This window comes from Hibiscus syriacus, unplaced genomic scaffold, assembly GCF_006381635.1.
Source record: "Hibiscus syriacus cultivar Baekdansim isolate YM2019G1 unplaced genomic scaffold, ASM638163v2 tig00111206_pilon, whole genome shotgun sequence".
In the NCBI taxonomy this organism is placed as follows: Eukaryota; Viridiplantae; Streptophyta; class Magnoliopsida; order Malvales; family Malvaceae; genus Hibiscus; species Hibiscus syriacus.
The window spans coordinates 1,037,381-1,056,651 of NW_024063018.1; the positions used below are offsets into that span (position 1 = coordinate 1,037,381).

The 19,271-nt window shown below is 36.1% G+C and overlaps 1 protein-coding gene across 1 annotated transcript; it reads right to left on the bottom strand.

Moving 5' to 3' along the window:
- Positions 1–14,209: 14,209 nt before the first annotated feature.
- Positions 14,210–18,466, bottom strand: LOC120155729 (zinc finger CCCH domain-containing protein 58-like). The gene is made up of 7 exons (XM_039167216.1): positions 18,142–18,466; positions 17,886–18,031; positions 17,604–17,669; positions 17,254–17,373; positions 16,856–17,173; positions 16,460–16,765; positions 14,210–14,709 (listed from the first exon to the last, which is right to left on the bottom strand). The coding sequence occupies exons 1-7, from the start codon at positions 18,209–18,211 to the stop codon at positions 14,323–14,325; spliced, it is 1,413 nt and encodes a 470-aa protein (XP_039023147.1). The 5' UTR covers positions 18,212–18,466; the 3' UTR covers positions 14,210–14,322.
- Between the last annotated feature and the right edge of the window lie 805 nt (positions 18,467–19,271).

A 19,271-nucleotide genomic window follows, 5' to 3' on the forward strand; every position in this document is an offset into this window, starting at 1 on the left:
GATCATCATTGACCTTTGAAAGTAAATTTTGCAAATCCATTTTTTTTTTCAAACTCTTCTAGTTTGATTTGTAAATCTTTGATTTTACTTTCAAGATCGTTGTTGGTTTTGGATATGAGTTTATTTTCATTTTTCAATTTTGAAACATCATTTTTATATTTTAAAAACAATTTCTCATAATCCAAAGCCAACCCATTATATTCCTCTAATAACTCACCATAGGATAAATCATCAAAATCAGATGAGTTAGAGGTTACCTTAGAATATTCCCCGAATACCATCAAGCACAAGTTTGCTACTTCTTGTTCCTCTTCATCGCTCCATGTAGCCACATGAGCCTTGTGCTTATTCTTTGATTGACCCTTTCTCTTCAGTTGTGGGCAATCATATTTGACATGCCCCAGCTTTTTTCATTCATAGCAAATGATCGGGTCCTTCTCTTTTGGTTCATTTTTGAGGCCTTCATTTCGTTTGAATTTTCTTCCTCGATAAGGTCTCATCATTTTTCTGAACCGTTTGGCAAACAATGCCATTTCCTCGTCATTGTCATCTTCATCCGAATCACTCTCATCTTTTGTGGATTTGAGAGCAACTCCAATGTTTTTCTTCTTATCCTTCTCCTTTGGTGTTTCTTCAATCTTATCAAGGCCCACCTCATCTTCAAACATCATTTCATGAGTGAGGAGTGAACCGATTAGCTCTTCAAGAGTTAAGGATGTTAGATCCTTAGACTCGATGATTGTCGTCTTCTTTGATTGCCACGATTTTGGGAGGGAGTAGACTAACTTCCTCACAAGCTTTTCATTTGAAATGATCTCTCCATATGATTTGAGACCATTGACAATCGTTGAGAATCTATCCGTCATAGCTTTGATATCTTCATTTGGTTTCATCATGAAATTTTTATAGCTATGCGTTAGAATACTAATTTTAGATTTCTTTACCTCATCGGTACCTTCATGAGTGACTTGAAGTTTGTCCCATATTTCTTTGGTAGTTGTACAAGATGAAACTCTTCTTTATTCATCTGGTCCAAGAGCACAAAATATGATATGGATGGCTTTGGAGTTGAGCTGGAACATTTTTGTCTCTCTTTCACTCCATAATCTTGGATGAGTGAGAGGCTTTAAGTATCCTTCTTCTACAACATTCCATGCTCCCATGTCACTTGCTTGAATGAAGTACATCATCCTATTTTTCCAATAGGTATAATTAGCCCCATTGAAGACAGGAGGCTTGTTGACGGGCATCGAATCGAGACCGGAGTCAAAGTTTGAAGTAGAGGCCATTGATGACTTTGATTATCTATGTAACTCTTTTCGAATCAACTCAAGAGGCGATTAAACCTTCAAATAAGTTAGGATCTGATACCAATTGTTGAGTTAATCGATTGACGAAATCGGCCAAGAGGGGGGTGAATTGGCAATAAAAATTTTGGTGGAAGCTTTTGCAAAAAATTGAAAGAAATTGCACAGCGATTTAGAGTGGTTCGACTTTCTCAACCAAAGTTTACGTCCACTACCTTAGCTATCCACACTAAGGATTTTCCAAAAATTCACTAATTTGTCTTTCTTTTGAGGACAAAGAGTAACCTTACAAACCCACAAGAATTATACCCCAAATTCTTGAGAACACTCTCTCCCAAAGAGAACAATACAAATTTGCAAACTTACAAGGAAATCCTCACAAGGTAGATTGTTTGCACAATTCTAGAACAAAGAAAAGAACACTCAAAAATGAATACAATTGAGCACAATAAGTGTTATTGAAAGCAAAATGAATATTGAATGAAAAATGGACTTGAAATGCTCAAACTTGAGGTTTGATGCTTTCTCTTTGATTCTCTCTTGATTCTAGTTACTTGATGTTTCTTGTTATTGATCAATGGATTCTAAGCTTGCTTAAATACACCTTGAATCACTTCAGAATGTTGGGATCATTAATGAAGATAATATATCCGTTTTAGTGTGAAATCAATTAATAAAGCAGTTTGGAGCGTGGGGGAATCGGTACCCCTTAAGGGGATCGGTTCCCTAAGTGTAAAATTCAAATATTTCGACCGTTGAATAGTGGGGGATTCGGTACCCCCTGGGGGGAATCGGTTCCCTCCGAGCATACTGGAATTCTCGGAGCCAAACCATTCAGGGGGAATCGATACCCCATTGGGGGGGAATCGGTACCCCATTGGGGGGGAATCGGTTCCCTCTGAGCAATCTGGAATTTTTGGCTTTGAAACGGTTAGAAATACTTTGTAAAATTATTTTGAAATTGTTTTAAGATTAAAACTTAATTTTACACTTGAGTAAGGATTAAAACTGACTTTTGAAAGATTTAGAGTAATGTTTTGATATTTGAATAATTATATCGAATATACTTAGAAAATCATTTTGGAAAATCTTAAAATTCATTTAACTTAATTTGTTATATCGAAATATCAAAATATTTTCAACACATGTAATAGAGTTATGATCATGCTCTAAGAAGTATTTAACTTATACTAATGTTTAATGAATGTTTTATTATTATTAAATTAAAATGTTTTATGAATAGAAACAAAATTTTACTTGTTTACAAAAGAATAAATGTTTTAAAAGTTATGTGACACCTATATCTCGTACACGGAAACATATACGGAAAATGGGTGTTACATTTATTGGTATCAGAGCTACAGGTTTAGCCAATTCTCAGCTGAATTTGAGTGTACTTTAATGTAAAAAAGGTTTACATACCACTAAGATATCAAGGTTATTGATAGGGTATAGTTAGAATATGATCGATGTCTCTCCTTACTAACTTAAGTATTATCCTTATGTATGTTATATTAGATGTTGGATTCTACGATTTCAAGAAGGGCGATTGGTCAAGAAATTAGAGAAGGTAGCGAGAGCTATGAAGCAAATAGTGAGCATCCGATCCCATCTGAAAATGCTAGTGCGCCTGCACATCAGGGTATGCCTGTGCCAGAGTTTGGAGCTTTCATGCAAGCTCTTGATGCCATCTTGACACGGTTCCAACCTCCTCCGCCTCCCCCTGTTCCTCTAGCATCGCATATATTAATTTTAAAAGAGTTGAGAAGTTTGGGAGCTCCCGAGTTCTAGGGAGAAGAGGATGAAGTTTCGGGGATGAAGTCTTCAATGCTCATATTCTGAAAAGTTGGGCGGAGCTATATCTTTACTTCGATGATCAGCTCGAGTATGGTGGTCAAATACTACAATGTATGCATCACTTGAACAAGTGACCTGGCAATTCATTCAAGATGAGTTTAAGAACAAGTACATCGGGGAATAGTTTATGCGGTCAATGCTGCTGAAGCTTTTTAATTTGAAACAAGGTGATCGAGCAGCGCATGAGTATGAGGCTGAATAAAACAAGCTTAGTCATTATGCTACTGAGGTAGTTCCCAATGATAAAGCTCGACTTGATTGGTTCATTGAGGGTCTGAGGCCTAAGTTGAAAGAGATGATGTTGGTGTTAAACTTTTCTAGCCTACAAGAAGTTATAAACCAAGTTAAGGCTATTGAAAGAGCTCAAAATGAGACTCTAGCAGCAGAGTAGACTATGTAGACGGGAAAAAGAATTGGAATGTCTTCAACTTCCCAAGAGAGAAAAGGGCTCGAGTTCTCGATATACTGACAGAGATAGTTTTGTTGCAGCTTCTCATAAAACTAAACAATCACAATCTTTATCTGCTAACTCGGGTAGAGAATATGGAGAAAGAACTAATCCATATCAGACATGTGGAAAATTTCACCAATGAGCATGTAGATTGCTCTCTGGCACTTGTTTTCATCGTAGAGAAACTAGTCACTATGCTCGGAATTATCCACAGAGATCCAGAGATAGATCAGTGCAAACTGAAAGATCAGTAGCAGCACCTAGTAGAAGCAGAGGAAGAGGAAAATCTGGAGGTCAACAAGAGTCGTGGGGAGTGGCCCGAATTTATAATATTGATTGACCCTGGTTCTACACACTCTTATATTAGTACAAAGTTGACTAGAGCTAGAGGAATTCCTTTAGAACCAATCTTTAGCGAGATGATAGTGGTAAACCCCATGGACCATAGTACGAGAGTAACTCGGGTATGTAGGAAATGTTCGATAAAGATTCAAGGGGTTGTGTTCCCGGCAAACTTAATGGAATTGCCCTTTTATGAGTTTGAAATCATTTTGGGTATAGATTGGTTGTCTCCACATCATGGATGGGTTAATTGTCGCAAGAAGCGATTATTCTTGAAGGATACGGAAGGCTCTAAAATAGTACCGATTGGTGAAAAAGCAAAATCATCATTCAAAGTGATATTAACCATGACTGCAAGGAAACTGATGTCAAAAGGGTGTAAAGTTTTCCTAGCTAATGTGATAGACATTCGAGTACTGGAAGCGAGATTAAATGATATCCCAATAGTTAAGGAATTTCCAGAAGAATTATCGGGTTTACCTCCAGATTGTGAGGTGGAATTCAGGATTGAGGTTTACCCGGGTACCGAACCTGTTTCTATGGCTCCAATAAAGGTAAGAGAATTAAAGGTCCAATTGCAAGAGTTACTTGATAAGGGATTTATCAGACCCAGTGTTTCTCCTTGGGGAGCACCTATGCTTTTTGTGAAAAAAAATGACGGGTCAATGCGATTATACATCGACTACCGTCAGTTAAACAAAGTAATGATAAAGAATATGAATGATAAAATAGGATGATATTTCAAAGAAAACTTTTCAGACTCGGTATAGACACTACAAATTTTTGGTAATGCCATTTGGATTAACTAATGCTCCTACAACATATATGGACTTGATGAATCGAGTATTCCAACCTTACTTGGATCAATTTGTGATGGTATTTATAGATGATATTTTGGTGTATTCCAAGTCAATAAGGGAACATGATGCTTATCTTCGAGTGGTTCTTCAGAAACTTCGAGAAAAGAAGTTGTTTGCCAAATTGTCCAAGTGTGAATTTTGTTGGAACCGTCAACACACCCCACGGTGAATCAGAAATAAAACTCGACGGTCTCACCAGCGATCCAAGTACGTAAAACTGAAATCGGGAGGAAATTATGTGGATACTTACAATGGGTTCCTTGAAAAACAACAAAGACATCAACGAGAAGTGGTGATCACGAACGGTTTGAATCGTAAGCCTCCACAAAAACAAGTCTCGGCCTCTACTTAGTTCACCCAATTGAGAGCAAAATTTTCTTTTCCCAAAATCGGTTTTGAGAAAAACGACTGAAGTTAAATGACTACGTTAGGGTTTTTAAAGTTATTTCGAATTAATAAATAAAATATTATTTAATTAATTCAAATTAAATATACATTAAAGACTTATAATCTGAATTATAATCTTTAATGTTTATTTAAAAACTTATTTAATTATTACGAATTATATATCAATTAAAAGAGTTGTAATCTAAATTACATTCTTTTAATGCTTACTTACTATATTCGGGATAATTAAAATCATATGTATATCAAATATACATATCTTAACTCTAGATATATTTTAGTAACATACAACAAATTGTACATCTTTGCTCATTTCAATCCTAGGGTGTGACCCTGTAGGTTCTCGTAACGTTAGTAGTAATTATTATAACAATTCTAATATTATATACTTTGAGTGACATCTAGCAATATATCATTGTCACCTAAGTTACAAGAAATTATGATTCGACATATCATCTTTGAGATTAACTCTTTTATGTATTACATCATTTTGTCCTTTATATCTAGAATAGGCACAAGTCTTAGAATAGTCACACTTGTATAGCCCATCTATTGTTTCTTGATATCTAGAGTAAACTATAATTAACGAATAATTTTTTATATCACATATCAACTTATTCGAGCATGGCCATGCATTTCTAGTCTCACTCAATCAAGTGGCCTATGATATATTTCCTATTATGTAGGAAGGAAAAACCATATCTTAACCATATACACCCCACTACATATATCGAGATATATTCAATAATAGTCTTTATAGTGCAACTAGTTACAGAGCATGTTTAACTGTATCAAAACATACAACAATATATGTTGGGATGACATTGATCTCAATTATGAGGATCATACATATAGTCATCACCATGAGTAATGTTATGACCGTTACATAATAATCCAAGACATATGCTCATGATGGGTCAATCTAATACATTGTTCTCTAACAATATAATCATGTATCAATTCTAACATCTATATATCAATGACAACTCCTTGTCATCAATCAATAACATGTTAGTCTTAAGCGTATTATTATTGTCCATGCCCATAATAATACTTGACTATGGATCTGTTAATAATGTTATTATATGGACTTTATTATCTTTCAATTTATGTTAAACACAAACATATAACTGAAAATAATATTGGCAATGCCTTTATTCAATAAAATCGATAAATAAATGTATTATTACAATCAGCATATGATTTGTCTTTGGGCATACTCTAATAAATTTTGGTTAGCTGAGATTGCTTTCCTTGGTCATATAGTGTTCGCAGAAGGCATAAGAGTAGATCCTATAAAGATTCATGATATAGTGGATTGGCAACCCCCAAAGAATATCCCTGAAATTCAGAGTTTCTTGGGACTTACTGGTTATTATAGATGGTTTATGAAGAACTTCTCAATATTAGCTTTGCCCCTAACTAAGTTGTTACGGAAGGATGTGCCTTTTGTTTGGTCGGAGAAATGCCAAGAAAGTTTTGAAATGCTAAAAAGAATCGTAACGAATCCCTAGTGCTTGTACAACCTGAGTCGGGTAAAGACTATGTAGTCTTTAGTGATGCATCTCATAATGGGTTAGGATGTATGGTTGTGCAAGATAGAAAAGTCATGGCTTATGCCTCAAGACAGTTGAAAACTCACGAGAGAAATTACCCAACAAATGACTTAGAATTGGCAGCGGTCGTACTTGCTTTGAAAATTTAGCGCCATTATATATATGGTGAGCGATGCCATATTTATATGGATCACAATAGTCTAAAGTACTTGATGACTCAAAAAGAACTCAATTTGAGACAGAGAAGATGGATCAAGCTTTTAAAATATTATGATTTGATCATCGATTTTCATCACGGGAAGGCTAATGTGGTAGCGGATGCACTTAGCCGAAAGACTTTTGTCGTTCTTCGGGCGTTGGATGTACGTATGTCTTTAAAGGAGGATGGTTCCTTGATTGCTGAACTTGAGTTAAAGTCAATGCTTTTGGATCGGGTAAAAGAACTGCAAGGTCAAGATGAAAAATGTTTGGCGAGAATGGCGCAAGTAGAAAAATAAGAGGTTAAAGACTTTGAAATGAGGGCAGATGAATGTTTATATTATTGTGGAAGACTTTGCATTCCCGATAATTATGAACTGAAGAAATATATTCTTTCTGAGCCACACTATAGTCCTTTGACGATATATCCAGACGGGAATAATATGTATCAGGATTTAAAGAGTCGTTATTGGTGGCATGGTATGAAATAAGCTATATCGGAGTTTGTTGCAAAATGTTTGACATGTCAGCAAGTGAAAACTTAACATCAAGTGTCTTCCAAATTACTACAACCGATATCCATTCCTGAGTGGAAGTGAGAACGAGTTACAATGTATTTTGTTTCGAGGCTACCTTTGTCACCAGGTTAAAAGGACTCGATATGGGTAATTGTGGACTGATTGACCAAGATAACTCACTTTATTCCAGTTCGGGTAGACCACTCGATGGATAAATATGTGGAATTGTATGTAAAGAAGATAGTTAGGCTGCATGGAGTGCCTATATCGATAGTGTCTGATCGAGACCCAAGGTTTACTTCAAGATTTTGTAAGTCATGAGGCATTGGGTACTCGATTGAATTTCAACACAACTTTTCATCCTCAAACAGATGGGCAATCAGAACGAACTATTCAGATATTAAAGGATATGATAAGGGCATGTATGATTGAGTTTAGAGGATCATGGGAAAGGTATTTTCCTTTAGCAGAAGTTTCTTATAATAATAGTTACCGATCGAGTATTAAAATGGCCCCGTATGAAGCTTTGTATGGGAGGAAGTGTCGAACACCCTTAAATTGGTTTGAACTAAATGACCGAGACCTAGTTGGCCTGGATTTGATGAAAGAAATGAAGAAAGTGAAAGTTATCCACGATAATATGAAGATAGCCTCAGATCGACAGAAATCTTATGTTGATCTAACAAGGAAAGAGATTGAATATCACGTGGGGATAAGGTATTTCTGAAAGTATCTCCCTGGAAGAAAGTATTACGGTTTGGGCATAAAGGAAAGCTGAGTCCGAGATTTATTGGACCTAATGAGATCTTGAAAAGGGTCGGACTCGTAGCTTATCAGTTAACTTTGCCTGCTGATATGGACAAGATCCATAATGTTTTCCACGTGTCGATGCTCAGACAGTACCGATTAAATCCATCCCATATCATTATACCCGAAGAAATAGAGATCTGACTAGATTTAACTTTAGAGGAAGAACTAACGGACCTTGGCTAGAGAAAACAAGGAACTGGGTAACAAGAAGATTCCTCTAGTTAAAGTACTCTGGCAAAATCACAAAGTAGAATAAGCTACTTGGAAAAGAGAAGAGGGCATGAGGAAGCAATTTTCACACCTCTTCGTAGCAGGTACTTCTTTAAATTCGATGACGAATTTTTTGAAGGGGAGAATTGTAATGCCCCAAATATTAAGCCAGTGACTGCATTGAAAGAATTTAAAAATCGGGAGGATTAAATTGAATAAATGGTAAAATATATAAAAATGATTTAGAAATCTTGTGTAAGACCAATTATTAAGAAATGAAGAATGAAAGGGTATTTTAGTCTTTTAGATGGAAATAAATTTAAAATTCATTTTAATAGGGTATTTAAGAGTAAGAAAAGGGGAAAATAGAAAGAAAAAATAAGTTATCTTCTCTTCTCATTCTTCATGTGAGTCGTTCTCTCCATAGCCAAAGGTGAGCTCCTCTAAGTTGGTTTTTCCTTTCGATTTTTGGTTTGGTATTGAAACTTTGAGTATTACAGAGGCTTAAGAAAGGGTTATAGAGGATTAAAACCAATAGATGAATGAATTATGGGAGATTGAAGAAAATGAGTTTTTGAATGTTATGTTGAAATATGAGTTTTTATTGAGGTTTGCTAGTATATTTGACTTGTCAAATAAGTAAATAAGATATTAGAAGCATTGGATGTGATTAAAAACATGTATGAAAAAGTAGTATCATTCTTGGATTGAGATGATTCTTTGGAGATTTTAGATGTTATAAGAAACTAGATGAAGGAAAGTTAGTTTAGATAAGTAAAGAAGAGTTTAATAGTATTGTTGGAGGTAAAAGAGAATTTGATGAAATTTGAGTAAAAATCGAGCTGAAAAATGGAAAATATGGGTAAGGGTATCTGTACTGGAAGAACAATGCCAATACTATAGGCTTAAATTTGAAAAATTACGATGAACAATATCGATATTGATGCAATTAGTATCGATACTGCTGTGGGTATCGATACTAAGAGAAAGGTATCGATACCATGGATTCCAGAATGCAGAAATGGTATTGATACTGAAGGGAGTATCGATACCATAGTATAGAAGTATCGATACCATGGTAGGGGTACCGATACTAGTGAGTCTAGAAAATTAAGATAGGACGAATTTTAATAGAAATTGAATATAATAGTACTTTTAAGTATTATTAAACGTATAAATGTTAGAGAGTATACTAATATTGGTATATCATGTGTACTTATTGGATGCTTGTGTAGATCGTAACCAAGCTCCTGAGTTAAGCAAGAAAAAGGGCAAATATAAGGTTGTCGAATAGTTGAACATCCTTAAAGCATTTTAACAAGACATATCAGGTGAGTGCATTTAATATGTACATTACAAGTTTTAGTTGTATTTGGTTAAATACATATGTTGTAGTGTTATATTAGTACTATGTGTATTATAGACACTAAGTGTGCAAAACCACAAAATTCGTAATATGTTTATGAACAACCGAATCAACACTAAGTGTGCAAAACCACAGAATTCATAATATGTTTATGAACAACCGTATCGACACTAAGTGTACAAAACCACGAAATTCATAATATGTTTACGAACAATAGTATCGACACTAAGCGTGCAAAACCACAGAATTTATATATGTTTATGAACAACCGTATCAGCACTAAGTGTGCAAAACCATAGAATTCATAATATGTTTATGAACGACCGTATTGGCACTAACTGTGCAAAACCACGAAATTCATAATATGTTTATGAACGACCGTATCGACACTAGGTGAACACCTCAAAGAAATTATAATGATTTGAAAACAATAAACTTGTATTTGGTAAATATGATATAATGATGTATTGATTCTTACCTCATTAGTGTTCTTGCCTCACTAAGTAAATACTTAACGTGTGTTTATTTCACGCGTAGGCGTTAGCAAGAAGAGTAAGGAGTGCATCTGATATCGCAAATCAAAAGTCACCTCAGCTGTACGACAACTGTGTCTATTTTTTATATTATTAGTTGGCATGTAATAGAAATATGATCACGCTCTGAGAAGTATTTAACTTATACTAATGTTTAATGAATGTTTTATTAATTATTAAATTAAAATATTTTATGAATAGAAACAAAATTTTATTGGTTTACAAAAGAATAAATGCTTTAAAAGTTATGTGACATCTGTGTCTCGTGTACGGAAACGTATACGGGAAATGGGTGTTACAAGAAGTTAAACTACGACTACACCGACTTCGATAAGGTAGAAGTTCTGTTGAAGTCTTCTACAAGGAGATGCAGTCCTTACTCAATAGGGCTAACATAACCAAAGAAGAAAATGACACTGTGTCAAGATTCGTCATCTGCTTGAACTCAAACATCACTGATCTTCTTGACCTCCATAGGTATAAAAACCTCGAAGATACACTAAATAAGGCAATAACGATCAAAGTACAAATCCAAAGGAGATTTCAATTTAGAGAACATTACCAAGGTACTTCATCCTCTTACCAAGGTAATCATTCAAATCCTTCTTCATCTTCTACTCCACCTTCTCTAAAAACCCGAGAGATGACAAACCTGACAAGTTGAAACAACGACCAGCAAAGAATAACACACCTCCAGCCCCTAAAGATCAAATGAGAAATTGTGAGGAGGTAGGGAAAGCAAAAAAAATGTTGAGAAAGAGGCAAAAGCAAAAGAAGTTACTAGTTACAAAAGCCAAAAGAATAATGACCCATGGGAGGTGAGTGAACCTAATTGTGAGAAGAAAAGAGTGACTCAAAATCTATGTGTGAGCACAAAAGAATTGAGAGAGAACATTCTTTACGAACAACCTTGCATCCTTGTTCGCTTTAGGGAATCACTTGTTTCGATTTCTAACATTAACAAGGATTTGCCTGGTGTGTTTTCATCTCTTTTACAAGATTTTCGAGAAGTGTTAGGTGATCCACTTGATGGATTACCATCAGAAAGAGGGAAATAACAACAAACCAATCTAATTCAAGGTTCTATCATACCTCGTCAAACATACAATCTCGAAGAAACCAAAGAGTTAGATTTGTTGTAAAAATGCTACATCTAGAAAAGCCTTAGTCGTGACGCCATCTTAACGATGACACATGATTTGAAAAACTCCACAGGATTTATAGTTCGTGCACAGGGAATCCATGTAAATGATGAAAAAAGTGAAAGCAACACGGTACTGGCCCACACCATCTTCCATCACCAAGAGTTTTCGAATGATGCTAGGTGACCCTCCTGACAGGTTACCACTTGAAAGCCCTAAATAATATTTCATATCAATGAAGAGTCACGATTTACGAGAGTCCAAAAGTAAGTATTTTATTACTCATTTTATTGATATTGTAACGTACTTCTTCTCCTTTTTACTTGAACTTGTCGTCCATACTAAACACAACTCCTTTAAGTGCATAAAAGACTTAGGTAAGAAAAAAATATAGTAGACGATGCACTACCACGAAGGTTCTGCAGTTCACAAATCTCCTCCCGAAAATTCTTAATTCATAAACCACACTTAGGAGACTTAAGGGATTACTTTCACAAACCATTTGACATGGTTTTTCAACACTCATTCTCGCCACACACGAGTCAAACCATGGAGAGAATATCTGAAGCAATCATAATGAAAGCAAACAGTAGACGGGGCCATGTTGAATTTCAACCTAAATATCATATTACAGGAATTGTATGCAAAAGAGGATTTTAAGACTACAAGAATTCAGTCCCTACAAAGAAGAAACCTCGACTAAAACGCATAAAGACACATCACATTGATCCTGGTAAATGTTTCATAAGTTTTCCTTTCAACACATCTAATTATCTTTACCGTTCTTACCATCATCATCTTTACCGTTCACCTTCATAAGGGAGCCACCTTCTACTATTCACCCCCTTTGTTCTTTATCGAGTCTAGAGCTTTCTAGATTTGATTCTTCAACAAGAGCAACGTTCATTAATCTGCTACCGCTTCCCTATCACATTGGCTCGACACTTTCAACACGGCTCAAGAAGCTGCACTCACTTATGATCGAGCTGCCATTTCCAACAAAGGAACTCAAGCCAGGACCAACTTCGTCTACATGTCCCTTTTCCATGTCCAATCTGTTTACCACCAGGCTCTTGATCTTAACACGTATCAATCCCAATCAACAAATCATAACGTTGAACAACCTCAGCCTGACATTTCGGAACCAAAAAACAGTGGCTCGTTTTCATCGAAAGATGATAATGGTTTGTTTTTCAGTACCAGCAGTGACGATAACTCGGGTTACTTGGCCTGCATTGTTCCTTATAACTGTTTGAAACCTCCTTCAAACTCATTCTCCATGGATCATCCTCCATTGATGGTTCAAGATGAGTGCGTGGGAGCTATTTATACTTGCAATGACACTCCAAGCAGCTACATCATGATGCTGAGTTTCGGTGACGTTTTACTCGGCGAATTCACTTTTTTGATACCGTATCAGCTAGGAAAATGGAAGTTATGTTTTGTTTCAAGGTACAAAAGACAGACAGTAGGTACAAGGAATTAATATGGTTTCTCCAGCCTTAACTTCGCCAAATTGAACGGAAGTTTAGATTTGAAAAACAGCTTTTTAAGCAAAAGCTTTCTTTTATTTTCAGACAAACATGATAAAGAGTTGTCTCTATGGAGCATTTTGATAAAGGTCGTATATGTCCCATGATATATTATATTGTCTGCTTCTTTAAACCTGCAACTAGCACAAAAATGCATGTAGTATGTGGTTCATTCAGCATTAAAATGTTTTGGGATGTTACCTTAATTTGTTACATTAAGTACTGTGCCTTCTGTCTGAAAAGTTGCAGCACTTCTATTCTTCACAACCACCCTTCTTTGAAAAAGGATAGAAAAAGTGCCCAGAATAGGGTTTGAATACAAGGCACTATCAAAGCTCCAACCATCTTTCAAATACAAGGCACTATCAGAGCTCGAACCATCTTTCAAATACAAGGCACTATCAAAGCTCAAACCATCTTCAACAATATGTACAAGTTCTCAACCCACAGGTAGATAGAGAATACCTAGGAGCACTAGACATCTCTGTCTGACAAAACAACCCTGAACTTTGGGGGTAATAGGTGCCTCAAATGACCAGGCACAATGATGAACATTATTTAAAACAGTGGAGAAAAATTCTCATGTATTCGAATATCACAGTAAATGTATCCAACACAGTCGAGCATTTCCATTGTCACAACATAATTATATGTATAATCTGATCCCCATATATATATATATATAAAAGTCACATTTTGATGCATCCAGCGGAGTTTTCCTTAAATTACTTCTATCCTTCACAACAACCCCTCGTTAAAAAATGTCGGGTTCCTTTTCTAGGCTGAATTGGAAACTTGTTCCCGAATTAGAAATAAAAACTCTAAGAATGATGGACATGAACACTCAATTGATTTGAAGGGCAGAATGTTGCGAGCTGAGTCTTTTCGTTTTCAGGAAAAAGATCAGATGCATGATGTGGACTCCAAAAATTGGACAGGGTCGACATGGTTCTCCCTAACATAACTGCAGGTTCTTCGGTGGTTATTCAAAAGCAAGGTGCATGGGGTTTGCTAAAAGTTTTAGGTTTAGGCCATGGGTTTTATTCGAGATGGACTAGATGGCCCTATGATGATTATATGAATACAGATGCTACGCACTAGACCTTAATCGTGGAGCCATGATAACAAAGAAATGAAGCCTCCTACTTTCGAAGGCTTGCACACAAAATAAATTAATGTTTTTGTTCATGACCTTCATCAAAAAAGGGGGATAAAGGCAGTTGCTTCCATTTTTCTTAGCTGGAAGCGTGCGCCTTGGTTGTGGTGGTGGTAGAAGGGGCAGAACTCTGACTTGATTGATGTGTGCTTGACTGAGGAGCTGGTCCACCTTTAGAAAAAACTGAACCAACTGATTCACTCGATGCACTCACTGATGATGACATTATGGATGGAGCAGGGTCCTTGCTGGAACCAGACTGAAGTTCTCGTCGTAAGTCCGAAGATGAGGATGATGGAGCTAAAGTACCAATAGTAGATCCAACAGGATAGGGTGCAACAGGCATATCGGTAAGGGAAGAGGCAGACGGACTGTAACTCAGCGTTCCCATAGGATGATCAAATTTGCAAGCAGCTCCGAACTTGCATACTCCACGCTGTGAATAATGAATGCAAGGAGGTGCACCCTGATGACATTACCAAAAACACAAATGATATATTAACAACTTGAAGGGAAACAGGACTCGAGGTCAAAATTCTACAATGGTCGTAAAAGACTGCGTTTCCACAGACATAAAACTGAAGTTCAACCTTAATTAACTTACCTTGCTCATTCATGCTCTTGAAAATTGTTTTTGGAGAATATAAGAGTGCTTATAACACAAAATAGGTCGTATCATAAATATATGTTGCATGGCTAATGTACCAAAATCCAGAGAATAAAACAATATCAGCCATTCATGTAACAAAGAAGATAGCAAGCATGAATAGTAACATATGTTGCTCCAACTTTTCATTTTTCTTTAGGTACTAGTGTCTGATACCTTTATCCGGTACATGCCGGAAATGGGCATTAGGATATAATCCTCCAAAGACTCTTGACAAACACGTAAAATCTTAGAAATTAACTGGTTGTTAGAAACAAAGGCAGAATGACATCAAGAAAGAAAGGCGATACACCTCGACCTGAACACCCGACTACAAGCAAAAGAAGTACACAGGGATATGGAGCATGAATAAATAAATAAACTACTCAATCATAACAATTTCATGATAGTTTCCTTCATTTAACTTCTGTGGTTTCTTGCGAGCTGAGTTTCTCAGATATATAAATATAACAATTCCGATCATGTGTAACTTCATGTTTGAGAGTGCAATGACATTTTATAATAACCAGAATTGAGAAGGCCTTAGCTCGTGGCCGATTAAAAATTTTCTTCAAATCCTAGGATTCGTCCTCGGCCAGGCAGGTATAACAAAAACTTAGACCCTCCTTGAGAAACCCTGCATACTAAGTTCGCTTGGAAGGGGAGATCAAAATTAAGGATAAGACTACTTTCAGTATCTTGAGCTGACAAAAGTCGCCTATGCAACACTTTCAGCATACCGACTATTGACTAACTTTTGAACATCCTCAATTCCAAGACAGAAATTGCTTGAAAAACAAAGCATATAGCTTAGGTGTTGTAATGTAGAAATTTACCAATATCCATCCATAATCTAAACTAAGATGTAAAGAAATTTAATCCCTCGTCCAGATAGTCCCGGATATTTATATTGAAATCAGAAACTAACACATGGAACAACATTGGGGACTTTATAACGGTACCCCCCCCCCCCAACTTGTGCAGTTGATAGAACAATTATAGCTACTGTTTCCAAAAAAGAGCTACTAAATGAACACCTATAAATAACCTAAATTCCAAATCTAGCTTAAGAGGACACAAATCCTAGAAAAGTTGAATCAGAAATGAACCACATAATGTTATAATGTCCTAAATAATAAATCAATAAGTGTATGAAAGATAACACCATTGAAGATATGATATTCTTATAGGTTAAATGACACATGAGAAGTTAAGAAGAAAAGAACTAACCCAACAATTATAACCGGAATAAACACTAGTGTTCACATGACCTATATGGCTGCTTTCACCCTTTTCACCTTTACCGCAAAGCTCCAATTTCTCTAAAGGAAAGGAAGCTCCGACCATTGGGAAAACTTTACACATTTTATTACCTCTAGTTGCAGGTTGGAACACACAAAGGAACCCAAATACCAAATAAATACAGAATAATAATCAATTGTTGCAAAAGAAACAGAGCAACGATAATTGTTATCCATGCTAATCATTATTAAGCATTAATCGTGATTAAAATTTTAAACCCAACCTTGTAAAAAGCATCAAATTTCTATGGCATTTTACAAATTCTTACTGGACGAAGAGGAAGACCAAGAGGGCTGAGGATGACATCGGCTTTTGGTGCATGCACTTCTTTCGGATGATGATATCTACAGGAGGATCCGTATTTACAATCACCTGTTTTCATATAATACTGACATTCTGGTTGGCCAGGTCTCTCGGGAAATGACTGCTCCTGAAGAATACTACTCGAAGACACAGCACCAGTAGGTACAGGCTGATAAGATCGAGTATAGGCAGGTGCTGAAGGAGATAACGGTGTTAATCCAAACACTGAGCTCGATCCAGCAGTGGCTTGATTACTGGGACTTACAGGTGGCTGCATCAGGTGCATTAACAACCTCAAGAATAAAAACTAATGAAGATTACTCACAGCTGAGGAAACTGAATAAAACTTTAATTTACCTACCGCATAATGATTCCAACTCGCAACAGAAACCATGCCCGGGGAAAGAAGCAAAGGACCATAAGGTCCTTGCACATATGAGCCTGGCATCAGGGGAGGCCTCGCCATTACAACTCCATATTGTTGTGACGAAGGACCGGACGGTGAATGCACTGAGGGATATAATGTAGGTGCAGGAACTGGAGTTGGCAAAGGTGCAACTTGAGGAGCTGGAGATGGTGCAGGAACCTCTACAGCAGGTGGTGTGGGATGATGGAATTTACATGTTGCACCGAATTTACAATGCCCCGTTTTCACAAAGTAAGAACACTCCTTTTCACCCTGTTTCAAAGTGCAGTTCAATTATTAAGCGAACTTAACATCACACAATGCAAAAGATCTTAACGTCAAGTTGCACAAACCGGGCGTAATGGATATCCAAAATAATTTAGTGGCACAGGGCTAACAGAACCACCTCCCTGCTTCGGATGATGGTATTTACAGGAAGAACCAAATTTGCAGGTCCCCTTTCTCATATAATACTGCCAATCAATAAAATGGAAACCGTAATCATCGTAAATAAGTAACATACTCTTTAGCATTTCGCTAAATTGTCAAACCAAATACAATCTATTCACTAAAAAGCAAGACATAATGACATAAAGTCATACCTACAGAGAATTTACCAATGCACATTGTTGAAATTGTAGCATATCGGCATACATACCTCGAATTTATCAAACATTTAAGACAAAATCTAAATCAAAAGTACCTGACAAGCCGGCTGGCCCACTCTCTCCGGATACCCCCCTGCATTACCTCTTCCAGCTCCCATAACCTAAAACAATCACCTTCATCAATAAAAAAAATGAGAATAAAATGTTTCTAAGATTACCAATTTAATTAACCAAAAACTTCCCATTTTCACTCATGGATTCGATTCCCCATCACTCGACAGACCATAATCAAACAAAAACAATCGAAAACCCTTCAAGAAAACTTCGAACCAGATCGAAACAAATGAATAATTCAATCGAATTTATCAATTATTTACCGATGTACGGTCACGTGGATGATTGAACCGACACCTGGAGCCGTAACCACAAAACCCAGTCCTCAAATAGTAGATACAATCAGCTTCATTGGGTCTCTCCGGGTAAGATTCCGGCTCATCCCCTAATCCCAACCGCCAAACCGGTTCTGCATCTCAAACAAAAACCTCGTATCACATCCGACATTACACAAAAAAGAAATCCCAAATCCCAAAACGAAATTAAAAAGCTAAAAAGAAAAAAAGAGTTATCTTTTACCTTCGAACCCCGTTTCGGGTCCCGGAGCTGTCCATTCCGGTTGTGGATCGGACTCTGGGTCCCGCTCCATTCAAGGTACGTACAAACAACCTCCCCAAATATCCCAAATTGCAATCCGATCAAAAGGGTGTTCACTTCTTCTTCTTCCAGAGAGAAAAAGTAAAAACAACAGAAACAAATAACCAGTGAGCAAAAAACTCTCTTGTTTTTTACACTCAACCGAGAAAACACACTGTTCTGTCTGTTGTTTTTTTTGGGGTTTTGTTTGGTTTTTCTCTCTTTCTCTCTCACCTCTTTTCTTTACTTTCTCAGCTTCAGCTTCTCAAAGTCATTTGCCGTCTGCTTCATCTTTCTCTTCCCCCTTTTCTTCTTTATGGGTTTGTTTATATACGCGCCAAATAGGGGGGGGGGGAATAATAAACATAATATTAAATTTTGTTGTTAATTAAATTCACGGTCTACTATGGATTTAGTCCCTCCATTATGCTAACATTTGAGGTTACATCTCTTTACTTTTGTAATGTTATTAGTAGATTCGAATTTATAACAGTTAACAGTTAATTTTGAAGTGATAGACTTGTTTTTTCTAAACTTTTTTTCGGATAAGAGGGGATAGTGACGGGATTTGGTGATACAGTTTGGGGTCAACTTAAAATTATAAATAATTTAGAGGTTTAAATTTAAATTTTGAAAAAAGTGAAGAGCTTAGTATACATTTTCTGCAAAAAAAAGTCTAACTAAAATTTTGAAAGGCTTAATGATAAATTTTAAAAAATATGGGAGGGGTTTAATTAAAAACATTCAAAAATTGTAAATCTTAATATGAATTTCTAAAAATTCTAGGGGGGATAAACTAAAAATTTTAAAGGTCTAACTTATAATTTTTCAAATTTGGAGGGGATCGTGGCCTCCACTAGTCCTCATTGTGTTCGGCCTCTTAGAGGGGAAGATTGATGTTTTATCTGTTTAGAATTTTCTTAACCAATTAATAACGTACACACATCATATAGACACAATTAATAATAATAATAATATAAAAATAACATATCAAATCATGTTAAATTAAAATAACAAGAATATATCTTAAATTATATCATAGTAGAGAGATTAAAATCAAAATATCTTAATAA